We start from the raw sequence: 14,750 nt of genomic DNA, 5'->3' as shown, positions 1-14,750 counted from the left end.
AATTGTTTATGTAATTTTCTGTAGCTTACAATTTTATCATTGTAAGCTAGAAAAGAAAATAAATGAATAAAAATAAATGCTGTTCATATTCATGATATAAATAAATTATTGTTTATTAGGAATTAAAGTTATTCTGCAAGTAGGGCAAGCCCATTAAGAATCTAACATTTTTTGTACATTTATAAACTGATTAAATTAGCTTTCAAAGCTATTTTAAGGTACATTCATATAATAAATTATTAATGAGAAGTCTATACAAACAAACTGGAATATTAATCTTTCTTAATATGTTAAATTTTTGAGTATTGTTACAAAACCGAATCATATAAGATCAAGACAAATGTCTATTTCAGTTTTAGAATTTCCATTTCGTTCTTTTTAATGGTTTCTATTTCTCTGCTGAGGTTTTTTATCTTTTCACGAATTAAAGTAGATTTTCCTTTATGTCTTTGAGCGAGTTATAACTGTGCCTTCAGAAATCCTTGTCTGCTAATTTCAGTATCCGGGTCATCTCAGAGTCAGTCCCTATTAACTGTCTTTTCTCTTTAGAATAGGTCATGCTTTTCTATGTCTTCCTATGTTGAGTAATTTTTTTATATTCTGGACATTGTGAATGTTATGTTATGGAAATTCTAGATTCTGTTATATTTCTCTAAATACTGTTGGTGGTGGTGGTAGGGGTGGTGTTGCTTTAAGCAAACAATTAATTTGGTTGGCCTCAAAATACAAACTCTGTCTCTATGGCAACAGCTCAAATCTCAGTTCAGTTTTTTCATCTTTAACTAGGCTGCTTGGAGTCTGCCCAGGGCACCTGTAGTTCAGGGCTCAGCCAGACATATGGGCAGAGTTTATATGCAGTATTTGGGATTCCCTCCCACTAGCTCACTCCCATTTGGGGTTCACTTTTCACTTTCCTGCAGCTGTGGTTGTCCCCAAACACTGTCTTGTAGTTCTTCAAGCCGGAATGACTGTGAGTTTTCTACCAGTTTTCTATCAGAATTTTGGTTCTCCTGTATGGTGCAGACTGGGGCCTGCCCTCAGGTTTAAAATCATTTAAAAAAAAAGCAACAAAAAACCCTGACCCCATGGCTGTCACCTCACTCTCAGTGTCAACTTTCCTCCAGAATCTTCGTGCTTTTGGTCACTTTCACATAGGGGTATTTTCTTTTGTTTGCTTTTTAAATGTTGTCTAAAGCTTAGACATTTTAGTTAAATGCAGATCAGTCTGACAGGAGATTACTTGGCCATTATAGAAGTGGACTGAATATTTATTTCTTTAAAGAAATAATAATGTGAAGATGCTAAGAAATTTTTTTATGGATGAGTAAAGTAATGATATGGAAAAGCACATATAATTGGACTAACAGATTAAGTTATTTTTTGGCAAACAAAAACCCTTTGACTATTTCTAATTTCAAGGAAATCTGCATATGTAACCACAAATACAATATAAAGATAGGAAAAGTAATAAAGGAAAAACCTGTTTTTATAAAAGGGAAAAAAATTACACTTCAACTATTTTGAAATAAAATATTTGAACCTCTTTTGTATTATTTTAGGAATAAATCTAATGAAGCTGATGAGTGTCAAAGAGAACTTAGAAAACTGAAGTTCGAATCCATCATTTCTGAGTCACGGTATACACTGCAAATTTTTTATTTAATAGTTTTAGTAATTGAATTTGAAACCATATTTTAAATAACATTTAAAATGTACTTAGCTTTTCTTATTGTATTGTTTACATAAACAATACCTAATTCAAGTTTATAATATATTGAAGCTATTCATTGATTTTGCCTTTGCCTGGATGGGAAAATGTTTAAATCGCAGAACTATTCATTTACATAACGTTCTTATTTTAAAAATTAAAGTTATACTCTTTAGTTTTAAATGAGATATTTATATATCTTTGATAAACATAAAAACATAGTATTTAATGCATATTGGTTGGGTTTTTTTCTTATTCCATTTTAGGCACACCAGATTGCTTAAAGAAAAGGAAGACTCTTTAATGACTTGTCAACAAATATATAAAACTTTACAGGAAGAACGGACTGCAAAAGAAAGGCAAGAAGCTGACTTAAAAAGAAGAATTAATCTCGCAGAAAATGAACTGGAAATAACCAAAACTCTTCTGAATCAGACAAAGCAAGAGGTTGTAACACTGAAAAGTGAAAGGTGCAGTCAAGAATAATTTCTTCCAAATATATTTTATGTTTAAGTCAGTATTCCATATATATTTGAAACACCAAGGTCCTATATATTTTGATAACAGTAAAATCACAGGATTAAAGATATATTTCACCTGAAAGGTCATTGCATCCCACCACCTCATTTTACAAGTGATTAAACTGAATTCCAAATTGGTTAAATGAACTGCTTAACATCACACAGTTAGTGCAAGTAGAGATGGAACCCACATGGCATTTGGTGTTAGATTTTTGTTGAAAAGAATCAAAAAGATCATGTGTGGTACTTATACTACTGAGCTTTACCTCAGCCAATAATTGGTGGATTCTATCATTTTCCAATAGAAAAACATCTTTTTATGTCACTTTTTCCTTTTATTAGCTCCTACTTTTCTTCTCTCTTTGTTATTTGTCAATACCTGTTATTGGGGACTCTCCACGAGCAAAGATACCTCTGGTGTTGCGTTAGTATCAAGGATACTAAGAAGCATATTCCTCCACACAATCTAGATATTTTTGCTCAGTTAATTTGTCTTTAAATTAAACTTACCTGTACTTAGTATCTCAACCCTGCTTTCTTTCTTTTTGTTTTCATTTGCCTGATAATGTCTTTTATTCTTTCTGAGTCCTTTTGTTTTGAATTCATATTGATATATAGCATAAATTTGGGGGGTTTGTTGGTTTTTATTAAATCTAGGAGTCTTTAAGGGGACATATTATGCCATTTACATTTATTGATATAACTATTATATTCCATAAGAACAGAAGTTCCATAAGGGCAAGAATTTTTGTCTTGTATTATTCTCTGTGTATAGAAGGCACAATTGGCTATTTGTTTTTCATTCTTCTATCATATTCTTTCCATTAGAGTAGAATTGTTTTACAATGTTGGCTTAGTTTCTGCTGTACAATGAAGTGAATCAGCTATATGTATACCTATATCTCCTCCCTCTTGGACCTCCCTCCCACTCCCTGCCCCATCACACCCATCACGGAGCACCCGTCACAGAGCACCTAGCTGCGCTTCCTGTGCTTTATAGCATGTTCCCACTAGCTAGCTATTTTTTATGCATGGTAGTGTATATATGTCAATCCTAATCTCCCAGTTCATCCCACCCTCCTCTTCCCCCTCTGTGTCCACATGTTCGTTCTCTATGTCTACCTCTCTATTCCTGCCCTGCAAATAGAGTCATCTGTACCATTTTTCTAGATTCCACATATATGCGTCAATATACGATATTTGTTTTTCTCTTTCTGACTTACTTCACTCTGTATGACAAACTCTAGACCATCCACATCTCTACAAATGACCCAATTTCATTTCTTTTTATGGCTGAGTAATATTCCATTATGTATATGTACCACATCTCCTTTATCCATCTGTTGATGGACATTTAGGTTGTTTCCATGTCCTGGCTATTGTAAATAGTGCTGCAATGAACATTGGGGTACCTGTGTCTTTTTGAATTATGGTTTTCTCAAGGTATATGCCCAGTAGTGGGATTGCTGGATCATATGGTACTTCTATTTTTAGTTTTTTAAGGAACCTCCATACTGTTCTTCACAGTGCCTGTATCAATTTACATTCCCACCAACAGTGCAAGAGGGTTCCCTTTTCTCCACACCCTCTCCAGCATTTATTGTTTGTAGATTTTTTGATGATGGCCATTCTGACTTGTGTTAGGTGATACCTCATTGTAGTTTTGATTTGCATTTCTCTAATAATTAGTGATGTTGAGCATATTTTCATGGGCCTCTTGGCCATCTGTATGTCTTCTTTGGTGAAATGTCTATTTAGATCTTCCGCCCATTTTTTGATTGGGTTGTTTGTTTTCTTGATATTGAGCTCCATAAGCTGTTTGTATATTTTGGAGATTAATCCTTTGTCCATTGCTTCGTTTGCAAATATTTTCTCCCATTCTGAGGATTTTATTTTCGTCTTGTTTATGGTTTCCTTTGCTGTGCAAAAGCTTTTAAGTTTAATTAGGTCCCGTTTGCTTATTTTTGTTTTTTATTTTCATTACTCTAAGAGGTGGGTCATAAAATATCTTGCTGTGATTTATGTCAAAGAGTGTTCTTCCTATGTTTTCCTCTAAGCGTTTTATAGTGTTCGGTCTTATATTTAGGTATTTAATCCTTTTTGAGTTTACTTTTGTGTATGGTGTTAGGTTGTGCTCTAATTTCATTGTTTTACATGTAGCTGTCCAGTTTTCCAGGCACTACTTATTAAAGAGGCTGTCTTTTCTCCATTGTATGTTCTTGCCTCCTTCATCATAAATTAGGTGACCATATGTGCATGGGTTTATCTCTGGGCTTTCTAGCCTGTACCATTGCTCTATATTTCTGTTTTCTGTTTTGCCAGTACCATACTGTCTTGATTACTGTAGGTTTGTAGTATAGTTTGAAGTCGGGGAGCTTGATTCCTCCAGCTCTGTTTTTCTTTCTCAAGATTGCTTTGGCTATTCAGGGTCTTTTGTGTTTCCATACAAATTATGAATTTTTTTGTTGTAATTCTGTGAAGAAAGCTATTGTTAATTTGATAGGGATTGCATTGAATCTGTAGATTGCTTTGGGTAGTATAGTCATTTTCACAATATTGATTCTTCCAGTCCAGGAACATGGTATATTTCTTCATCTGTGTATGTCATCTTTGATTTCTTTCATCAGTGTCTTATAGTTTTCTGAGTACAGGTCTTTTGCCTCCTTAGGTAGGTTTATTCCTAGGTATTTTATTCTTTTTGTTGCAATGGTAAATAGGGTTGTTTCCTTAATTTCTCTTTCTGATTTTTCCTTGTTAGTGTATAGGAGCACCACAGATTTCTGTGCATTAATTTTGTATCCTGCAACCTTACCAAATTCACTGATTAGTTCTAGTAGCTTTCTGGTGGCATCTTCAGGATTTTCTGTGTATAGTATCATGTCATCTTCAAACAGTGATAATTTTACTTCTTCTTTGCCAATTTGTGTTCCTTTTATTTCTTTTTCTTCTCTGATTGCCATGGCTAAAACTTCCAAAACTATCTTGAATAAGAGTGGCGAGTGTGGACATCCTTGTCTTGCGAAACTGGACATCCTTGTGTTGTTCCTGATCTTAGTGGATATGCTTTCAGTTTTTCACCATTGAGTATGATGTTTGCTGTGGGTTTGTCATATGTGGATGACCTCTATTATGTTAAGGTAGGTTCCCTCTATGCCCATTTTCTGGAGAGTTTTTATCATGAATCGGTGTTGAATTTTGTCAAAAGCTTTTTCTGCATCTATTAAAATGATCGTATGGTTTTTATTCCTTAATTTGTTAATATGGTATATCACATTGATTGATTTGCATATATTGAAGAATCCTTCCATGCCTGGGATAAATCCCACCTGATCGTAGTGTACAATCTTTTTAAGGTGTTGTTGAATTCTTTTTGCTAGTATTTTGTTGAGGATTTTTGCATTTATGTTAATCAATGATATTGGTCTGTAATTTTCTTTTTTTGTGATATCTTTGTCTGGTTTTGGTATCAGGGAATTCATATAATGAATTCGGGAGTGTTCCTCCCTCTGCAATTTTTTGGAAGAGTTTGAGAAGGATGGGTGTTAGCTCTTCTCTAAATGTTTGATAGAATTCGCCAGTGAAACCATCTGGTCCTGGACTTTTGTTTGTTGGAATATTTTTAATTACAGTTTCAATTTCATTATTTGAGATAGGTCTCTTCATGTTTTCTAGTTCTTCCTGGTTCAGTCTTGGAAAATTGTACCTTTCCAAGAATTTGTCCACTTCTTCGAGGTTGTCCATTTTATTGGCATATAGTTTTTTGTAGTATTCTCTTATAATCCTTTGTATTTCTGCAGTGTCAGTTGTTACTTCTCCTTTTTCATTTCTGATTCTATTGATTTGAGTCTTCTCCCTTTTTTTCTTGATGAGTCTGGATAAAGGTTTATCAATTTTGTTTATCATCTCAAAGAGCCAGCTTTTACTTTTATTGATCTTTGCAATTGTTTTCTTCATTTCTATTTCATTTATTTATGCTCTGATTTTTATGATTTTTTCCTTCTACTGACTTCAGGTTTTCTGTGTTCTTTTTTTCTAGTTGCTTTAGGTGTAAGGTTAGATTGTTTATTTGAGATTTTTCTTGTTTCTTGAGGTGAAATTGAATTTCTATAAAATTCCCTCTTAGAACTGCTTTTGCTGCATCCCATAGGTTTTGGGTTGTTGTGTTTTCATTGTCATTTATTTCTTTGTGTTTTTTTTTGTTTTTTTTTTTTGTTTTTTGCAGTACGCAGGCCTCTCACTGTTGTGGCCTCTCCCGTTGCGGAGCACAGGTTCCGGATGCGCAGGCTCAATGGCCATGGCTCACGGGCCCAGCCGCTCCGCGGCATGTGGGATCTTCCCGGACCAGGGTATGAACCCGTGTCCACTTCATCAGCAGGCGGACTCTCAACCACTGCACCACCAGGGAAGCCCTCTTTGTATTTTTTTTATTTCTTCTTTGATTTCTTCAGTGATCTCTTGGTTATTTAGTAGCACACTGTTTAGCCTCCATGTATTTGGGTTTTTTTACAGGTTTTTTCCTGTAATTGATTTCTAATCTCATAGCGTTGTGGTCAGAAAAGATGCTTGATACGATTTCAGTTTTCTTGAATTTTCTGAGGCTTGATTTGTGACCCAAGATGTGATCTCCCCTGGAGAATGTTCTGTATGCACTTGAGAAGAAAGTGTATTCTGCCACTTTCGGGTGGAATGTTCTATAAATATAAATTAAATCTATCTGGTCTACTGTGTCATTTAAAGCTTGCGTTTCCTCATTTTCTGTTTGGATGATCTGTCCATTGGTGTAAGTGGGCTGTTAAAGTCCCCTACTATTATTGTGTTACTGTCGATTTCCCCTTTTATGGTTGTTAGCATTTGCCTTATGTATTGAGGTGCTCCTATGTTGAGTGCATAAATATTTATAATTGTTATATCTTCTTCTTGGATTGATCCCTTGATCATTATGTAGTGTCCTTCCTTATCTCTTGTAACAGTCTTTATTTTAAAGTCTATTTTATCTGTTACGAGTATTGGCTACTCCAGCTTTCTTTTGATTTCCATTTGCATGGAATATCTTTTTGCATCCCTTCACTTTCAGTCTGTATGTGTACCTAGGTCTGAAGTGGGTCTTTTGTAGACAACATATATATGGGTCTTCTTTCTGTATCCATTCAGCCAGTCTGTGTCTTTTGACTGGAGCATTTAATCCATTTACCTTCAAGGTTATTATCGATATGTATGTTCCTATGACCATTTTCTTAATTGTTTTGGGTTTGTTTTTGTGGGTCTTTTTCTTCTCTTGTGTTTCCTGCCTAGAGAAGTTTCTTTAGCATTTGTTGTAAAGCTGGTTTGGTGGTCCTGAGGTCTCTTAGCTTTTGCCTGTCCATAAAGCTGTTGATTTCTCCATTGAATCTGAATGAGATCCTTGCTGCGTAGAGTAATCTTGGCTGTAGGTTTTTCTCTTTCATCACTTTAAGTATATCCTGCCACTCCCTTGTGGTCTGCAGAGTTTCTGTTGAAAAATCAGCTGATAAGCTTATAGGGATTCCTTTGTATGTTATTTTTTGCTTTTCCCTTGCTGCTTTTAATATTTTTTTCTTTGAATTTAATTTTTGTTAGTTTGATTAATATGTGTCTTGGTGTGTTTCTCCTAGGGTTTATCCTGTATGGGACTCTCTGTGCTTCCTGACTTGGGTGACTCTTTCCTTTCCCATGTTAGGGAAGTTTTCCACTCTAACCTCTTCAAATATTTTCTCAGACCTTTCTTTTTCTCTTCTTGTTTTGGGACCCCTATAATTCGAATATTGGTGCATTTAGTGTTGTCCCAGAGGTCTCTGAGATCATCTTCAATTCTTTTCATTCTTTTTTCTTTATTCTGCTCCTCGGCAGTTATTTCCACCATTCTGTCTTATAGCTCACTTATTTGTTCTCCTGCCTCAGTTATTCTGTTATTGATTCCTTCTAGTGTATTTTTCATTTTGGTGATTTTGTTGTTCATCTCTGTTTGTTTGTTTTTTAATTCTTCTAGATCTTTTTTTTTTTTGCAGTACGCGGGCATCTCACTGTTGTGGCCTCTTCCATTGCGGAGCACAGGCTCTGGATGCACAGGCTCAGCGGCCATGGCTCACGGGCCCAGCTGCTCCGCGGCATGTGGGATCTTCCTGGACCGGGGCATGAACCCGTGTCCCCTGCATCGGCAGGCAGACTCTCAACCACTGCGCCACTAGGGAAGCCCTAATTCTTCTAGATCTTTGTTAAATATTTCTTGTATCTTCTCAGTCTGTGCCTCCATTCTATCTCCTAGATTCTGCATCATGTTTACTATCATTACTCTGAATTCTTTTTCAGGTAGATTGCCTATTTCCTCTTCATTTATTTGGTCTTGTAGGTTTTTACCTTGCTCCTTTTTCTGTGACATATTTTTTTGTCCTCTCATTTTTCTTTTTTTAATGGGTGGGATGGTGTTCCTGTCTTACTGGTTGTTTGTCCTGAGGCTTCCAGCACTGGAGTTTGTAGAGCTGGGTGTTGGTGCCGAGATGAGAACCTCCAGGAGACCTCACTCTGATGAATATTCCCTGGGGTCTGAGGTTCTCTTTTATTCCTGTAGTTTGGACTTGGAGCTCCCACCACAGGAGCTCAGGCCCGAACCCCAGCTCGTGAACCAAGATCCTGCAAGCTGCACGGGCAGCCAAAAAAAAAAAAAAAAAAGAAGGAAAGGAACAGAACAATAAAAAAGAGTAAAAGATAAAATAATATTAGAAAACTAACAGATATTTAGAAAAAACTTAAAATATTAAAATATAGATGAAACAACAACCTGGAGGTAAAACAGAACTACAGTGGCAAAAAAGAGGAGGATTTTTAAAAAAAGCCTGAAAAGTCCTTGGCTGTGGAGGATGGGGCTTATGCAGGGGCAGGGTTTAGGCAGTGGACGGGGCCTATGTTTAGGACCCCCAGGGCCATAAAAGGCCCCAGGGGAAGTGGGGCTTTTGCTCAGTGCGGCAGGAGGGACCCAGGAGTGCCTCTGGCCTTGGAGGGTGGAGGACCAGGTCCGGGACCTCAGCAGGCTCCCCGGGCCCAAGTGGGTAGGGGAAATGCTAGGCACACTCTCCCCTGATCCTCCAATCCCGGAGGGCCCCTCCCCATCCACCTCTCGTCTTCTTCCCCTCCTGCCCAGGACTAACACAGACAGAGGGGGCCCCAGAAGTTGGAGGACCTGGCCTGGGACCCCAGAAGGCTTCCTGGGGCCCAAGTGTGTGGGCAAAATACCCATTGCACCTCCCCTGATCCTCCAAGCCCCCTAGGGTCCCTGCAGGCATGGGAACCCCTCCCCTCTCCCAGCCACCCCTCAGGGGGGCTAGTCCTGTCCAATCTCCACTTCTCCTCCCCCCTCACTGCCCCCTACATCCTACCCGGCTGCTCAGGGGTCCCTTCTCTCTCCTTGGGCGTCAAGGTCCCCCACCAGTGACCAGCAGGTGCCCTAGTTGTGGTTCGTTTTTAGTTTATTTTTTATTTTATTCATTTTATTTTATGAGTATTTGACTGCTTTCTAATTTAGAAGATTTATAATTTTGTTTTCATTCTTTTTAAGGGCAACTATTTGCTCCCAGAGGAGTCTGGGAGTGGGGCCACAGAAGTGGGTAGCAGGCAGCTTAGAATTAGGTTCTAACCAACAACACTATGCCCTAGATCACATCTGTCTCTACTCCAGGCTAGTCAGAGGTCTGTCTAGTTCACAGAGAAACAAGGCTTGTCTCTGGTCCCCTCTGGGAAGATATACATTTACTTCTGTTTGGTTTAGTAAGATGAACAAATGCAGAGCTTATTGCCATCCACCATTTCTTCCTCACCCTGCCACACCAATAAACTGCCTGTCGCTAAGATGTTTTGTCTTGTAGTTCCATGACTCTTCATCCCACCCCCACTTCTGCCGTTTCACAGTTGTGTCACTGATAAGCCCAGAGCATATTAGAAGCAGTAATTTTATAAGCAGGAAATTGGCAAGAGCCAGGCTTACTAATAACAAGAAGGAATGGCAGCTGAAAGATTGACCATGCATAAGAAGAAAGAAAATCTATAAGTGCCAACAAAAAACTTTAAAAGAATTGCAGTTTGGCCCAGTATACAATAGAGACAAACAGCCTTACACACATCAGTAATCATGAGTGCCCTTATATTTATAAATATGGGTTAGTAATTGATGGCCATAATGATGACTGAGTCAGAATGATTAAAATCAGCTGTATACTCTATGTATGTGAAAGGTACAGAATACCCCATTTCCAGTGATGTCAGATTAATTAGATGTAGCTGTTTATCCAGGTGAATTCTGTCTCCTTCATACTGGTCATTGAGAAGATCCTATCTTTGTTCAAACATTTCTGGAACTCTTTTTTGAGAATTGGCTTAAGTGTGCATATTTTAGAATATCCTTAGTATGATGAATCTTTGACCTTTAGGAATGAATTTGATTTTTAAAACAATCTCAGTAGGTCCAGTGAAAGCAAGTTCAAGGAGAATGATGGGAAATCAATCTGGGAAATATCTTTGGGGATTAAAAATATGTAAAATGTTTTCCTTTTTTCTATGCTTAATAAATTATCTCTGGCAGCAATTTGAAGACAGCAGTTTCATGAATGTTTTGAGGATTAATAACATCATTTGAATAAATATAGAGCTTTCTTAGGGGATTGATTGCTTTGAAATAGCACACTATATTTGCCATATTTTTAAAAAATTTAGTATGATTCTAATCTTACCTTCTATTATAAGTGGTAAAGATAATTTCTTTGTTTTCAGAGAACAGAGACATCACTGGACTACTTCTTCCTCTCTTCTCCCCTCTACCCCCCTGTTTTTTTCCTCTTACATCCTTGCCCTTTTTCTTTCTTTTCTGTCTATACTTTAGTCTATCCAAAAGCAGGCATGGTATTACTTAGTCATTTGGTGGCACCAAGTTTACTGACATGATGTCTGTCGCATAATAAAAATTAAAATGTGCTTGCAGTCCAATAAGTTATCATATTATCATAGGATTACTCCTAGATATAAGCATTGTTTTGGTTTTTTTTCTTTGTCCAAGGCTGCTTTCAGATTTTGCCTGCCTTGTCTTCTATTGTATACTCAGAATCTGGCACATGTATTCACTCAATAAATATTTGTTGAGTCAATGAGTGACTTACTTTGGATAATTCAGTCAGTTAACAGTTATTTGTTGAGCATTTACTGTGTGCCAGGTACTACGTACCCTGGGGATACAATGGTGAATCTGAAACATCCCTGTCCTCATGAAGTTTACATTCTAATAGGAGAGACAAACAGTTAAACAACAACAAAAAAAGTAGAGAACTAACCAGAATAATTCTAGATTGTGATAACAGATATAAAGTAAGTGAAGGGGTGTTGTAGTAGAGACTCATAGAAGGGGTACCTGCTTTGGAAAGGGTGGTTGTAAATGTAACTTCCAAAATGGTACATAAAGGAAGACAAGTAAGAGGTTCCCACGCCAAGGGCCAGGGAAGAGTTTTACAAGTAAAAAATGAGCTTGGTAAGTTCTCGGAAGTGGCAGTATGATGCGAGGCCTAGCAAATGTGAGGGGCAAAGGTGAAGGTCAAGTCATTCGGGGCCTCACAGGCCCGTAGGAGTTTGGGTATTAGTTTCAGTGCAATGAAAAGAAACCATTGGAGGGACTTAAACAAGTACCGACACTATGGAAAGATGGTTCTGGCTGCTGGGTGGAGAAGGGATTGGCAACGGGCAGTGGGGGCAAGTCAGGTCATTTACTGTTTTGATATTCATCAAAGGGTTTTGTGCATAGCTAAGCCTAAGAGACATGAGAAAAATGAAAATCTTTAGCTCTCACCCTCTGCCAGTTTCTGTTGGGTTATTTGAATGTCTGTACCAAGTGAATGAGAGCAAACAGCCAGGGCTTACTCCATGTTGAGCCAGGGGGAGATATGAGAGCCAGGTTAAAAAGATATCCTGAAGAACAAGTGACCTTTCGGAGGCTTTGACGTTATTGTCTAAACCTGCCTTAAAACTTTGTCTTCCTTTGGCTTCAGGGGCAACTTGTTATCCTGCCCCTTTCCTCTCTCTGTTTTGGTTCTTAGCTCTTCCCTCCTGCCATCACCTGACAGCAGACATTCCTTAAGGCTCATGCATGAACTTGGCTTTCCTCCCTCTACTTTCTTTCCTTCAGTAAACTCTCAGCTGAGCAAATTTGCTCTTGGAGCTTTGATTTGAAGCACCAATGAGATCTCTAAACAGAGGTGTCCTTAAGAAGTTGGAGATGTGAAAATCCTTCCCGAAAAATAGAAGCTGGGCTCAGGAAAAAACTTAAAATAGAGATGCTTGACGAGACCAGCAGAGATTCTAGTTCAGTAGGACCGGGCGGTGCCTGGGAATCTGCTGCACAGCAAGGTCCCAAACCACTGCTGTGGAAGGACAGCAGCCAACCAGGCTGCCAGATGTGCTCTCCAAAGGCCAAAGCCCAACTTACTCAAGGTGCCAGTGTGGGTTTTGCAAATTCAGGCAGCCTTCGCACACTGCCCCTCCTCCCCCACCCCTCCCCACAGCAGAGCCACTTGCCCTTGCTTCCATTGGGACCACTGTGGAAAATGCGAGGCTTAGAAGGTATGTAGTTTCAGAAGAGGAGGGAAAAAAGATATGAAAAGCAAGAACTGACCTTAGGAAAAAAAACTGGCAGAACTTCTGAATTTGAAGCAGGAAAGGAGCTAGTGACTAGGAAATAACTCATACATTAGTACAAATCTAATTAGTTATGCATTGCTTTCTCCCCCGCACTCAGCTGAGGAAGCTCTCTTAGGAAAAGAGGCTCCACTGGAAGGACGAGAAGTAGGTCCTTCAGGATCCTGGATGCTGGGGGTAGAGAAGGCCTGGCCAGCTTGGTCACAGGCACACTGGGCCTGGAGAGAGGGGTCTCCTTGCTGGATGGGGAGGACCGGGGCAGGGCAGAGGGACAGTGCCAGAGAAAAGTGTGGCTATTTTTAAAATTCTGTGTAAGGAGAGCCCTCAGCTCTCATGCTTCTGAGCTACAGGGTCTCTTCGGCCAGGGCCAGAACTCTACCCAGAACTATGAATTTGTGATACCACTTCAGAAGTATTGTGGATTAAATAGGGTTTTGCGGGCTGGCCTGCAGGCCTAATTCCTTTTTTATGGAAAATTATTTCTATAGTAAAATGTGTTGGGAATTTCCTATAACCAGCTCACAAATACATTTTAGAAGGGCATATGTGTTTAAGCTTGGAGACTGCCCACGTATAATGCTCAGAGAAATTCATTTATGCAGTAGGGTGTGGCCTAAAACTGGACTGCTGAGACACACAGCTGTTTGTAATAGTCCACACCCTATGCGTTCCTCCCCAAGAGCTGTGTTGGCCCTATCTTGGTAAATTCCAAGAAAAAATATAGAAAAATACTTATTATGATTTACTTGCCAGTAACATGACAGGATTAGTGAAGAATGTCGTTGGAGGAAAAGCTTCATTGTGACCAAAGTTGGGGGCAAGTGGCTTATGTGTAAATTGTTCTGTGAAATAAGCAGTTATCTGTCTGTCTCTAACAGCTAGCTCTTTACTTATCTTAAGTGAGATTTACTTAATTGCTCCCCGTCCCCCTGAAGCATACCTTTGAGGCTATAGGGAAGGATTTTATTCCCCCTCCTACACCCACAACATTAACTTCTTTTTCAATTTCCTCATCCTCTTCTCTTTCTCTTTGTTTTTTCTTTTTTAATTGACAGCTCTAAACCCTCACCTCAGAGAAATGTACATAAAATCTAGCAAATTATTTCAGGAGGTTCATGGAATTTCCCATTCTGTATATGACACAACCCCATGGTCAAACATACCTGTTTCTTCAGGCTCTCTCTTCCCTTCCTCCCTGCTTCCTTTCTTCTTTCCTCCCCGCTTGGTCCCTCTCAAGCTCTCTCACACACCATCCCCAGGTTTCACAGTCATGGGGAGCCCTCTTGGTGCTCTGTGGACATGATCTTGTCTTCACACTGCCCTGAGTGAGATGCATTGTTGTGTGGTGTTCATCAGAAAGGGTCAGGGGCCTGAAAACCAGCCTGAACTCTGCTCTCCTCACCACTTGCCACAGAGGAAGGGGCTTATTTTTCTTGCATAAGCATGCCATTCCTTCCTAACCAAGCTCTATGTACCTGGGTCGGCCCCCACCCAGAGGGAGCACTTTTTCTAATTCCCCAACCCAGAGGGCAAGCCATTTTCAAATTTGCACAAAGGCCCTGGCTAACAGAGCTGTGACCCTCTCTTGTGAAGCAGGTATCATTTTCCACATTTTACACTTGAAGAAACTGAGGTTAAGCAAGGCTAAATGTCTTGCCCAGGGCTACATAACTGGCAAAGACAGAAATCAAGCTCTGTTGTATCTAGCTTTATAAACTGTGTTCCCTCCACTACAGTTTACACAGTTCCCTTAGCATTTGTCTTGAAGGGATCAGTTCTGTCAGCTTCTCTTTCTCAATCATGTTGTAACACTGAGTCTTCAGGGGACTCCCAGCCCT

The 14,750-nt window shown here is 38.9% G+C and overlaps 1 protein-coding gene across 7 annotated transcripts in view; it reads left to right on the top strand.

Moving 5' to 3' along the window:
* LEKR1 (leucine, glutamate and lysine rich 1) overlaps window positions 1-14,750 on the top strand; it is a 269,467-nt gene that overhangs the window by 197,438 nt on the left and 57,279 nt on the right. For all 7 annotated transcript variants that reach the window (XM_029214726.1, XM_029214723.1, XM_029214721.1 and 4 more), the window contains 2 exons: window positions 1,560-1,637; window positions 1,975-2,178. In XM_029214726.1, coding sequence (XP_029070559.1) covers window positions 1,560-1,637; window positions 1,975-2,178 — 282 coding nt within the window. The remainder of the gene's footprint in view (window positions 1-1,559; window positions 1,638-1,974; window positions 2,179-14,750) is intronic.

The sequence above is a fragment of the Monodon monoceros genome, unplaced genomic scaffold (assembly GCF_005190385.1).
Source record: "Monodon monoceros isolate NGI ecotype Baffin Bay Population unplaced genomic scaffold, NGI_Narwhal_1 Super_Scaffold_11, whole genome shotgun sequence".
NCBI lineage: Eukaryota > Metazoa > Chordata > Mammalia > Artiodactyla > Monodontidae > Monodon > Monodon monoceros.
This window is presented reverse-complemented; position numbering and strand designations above follow the sequence as displayed.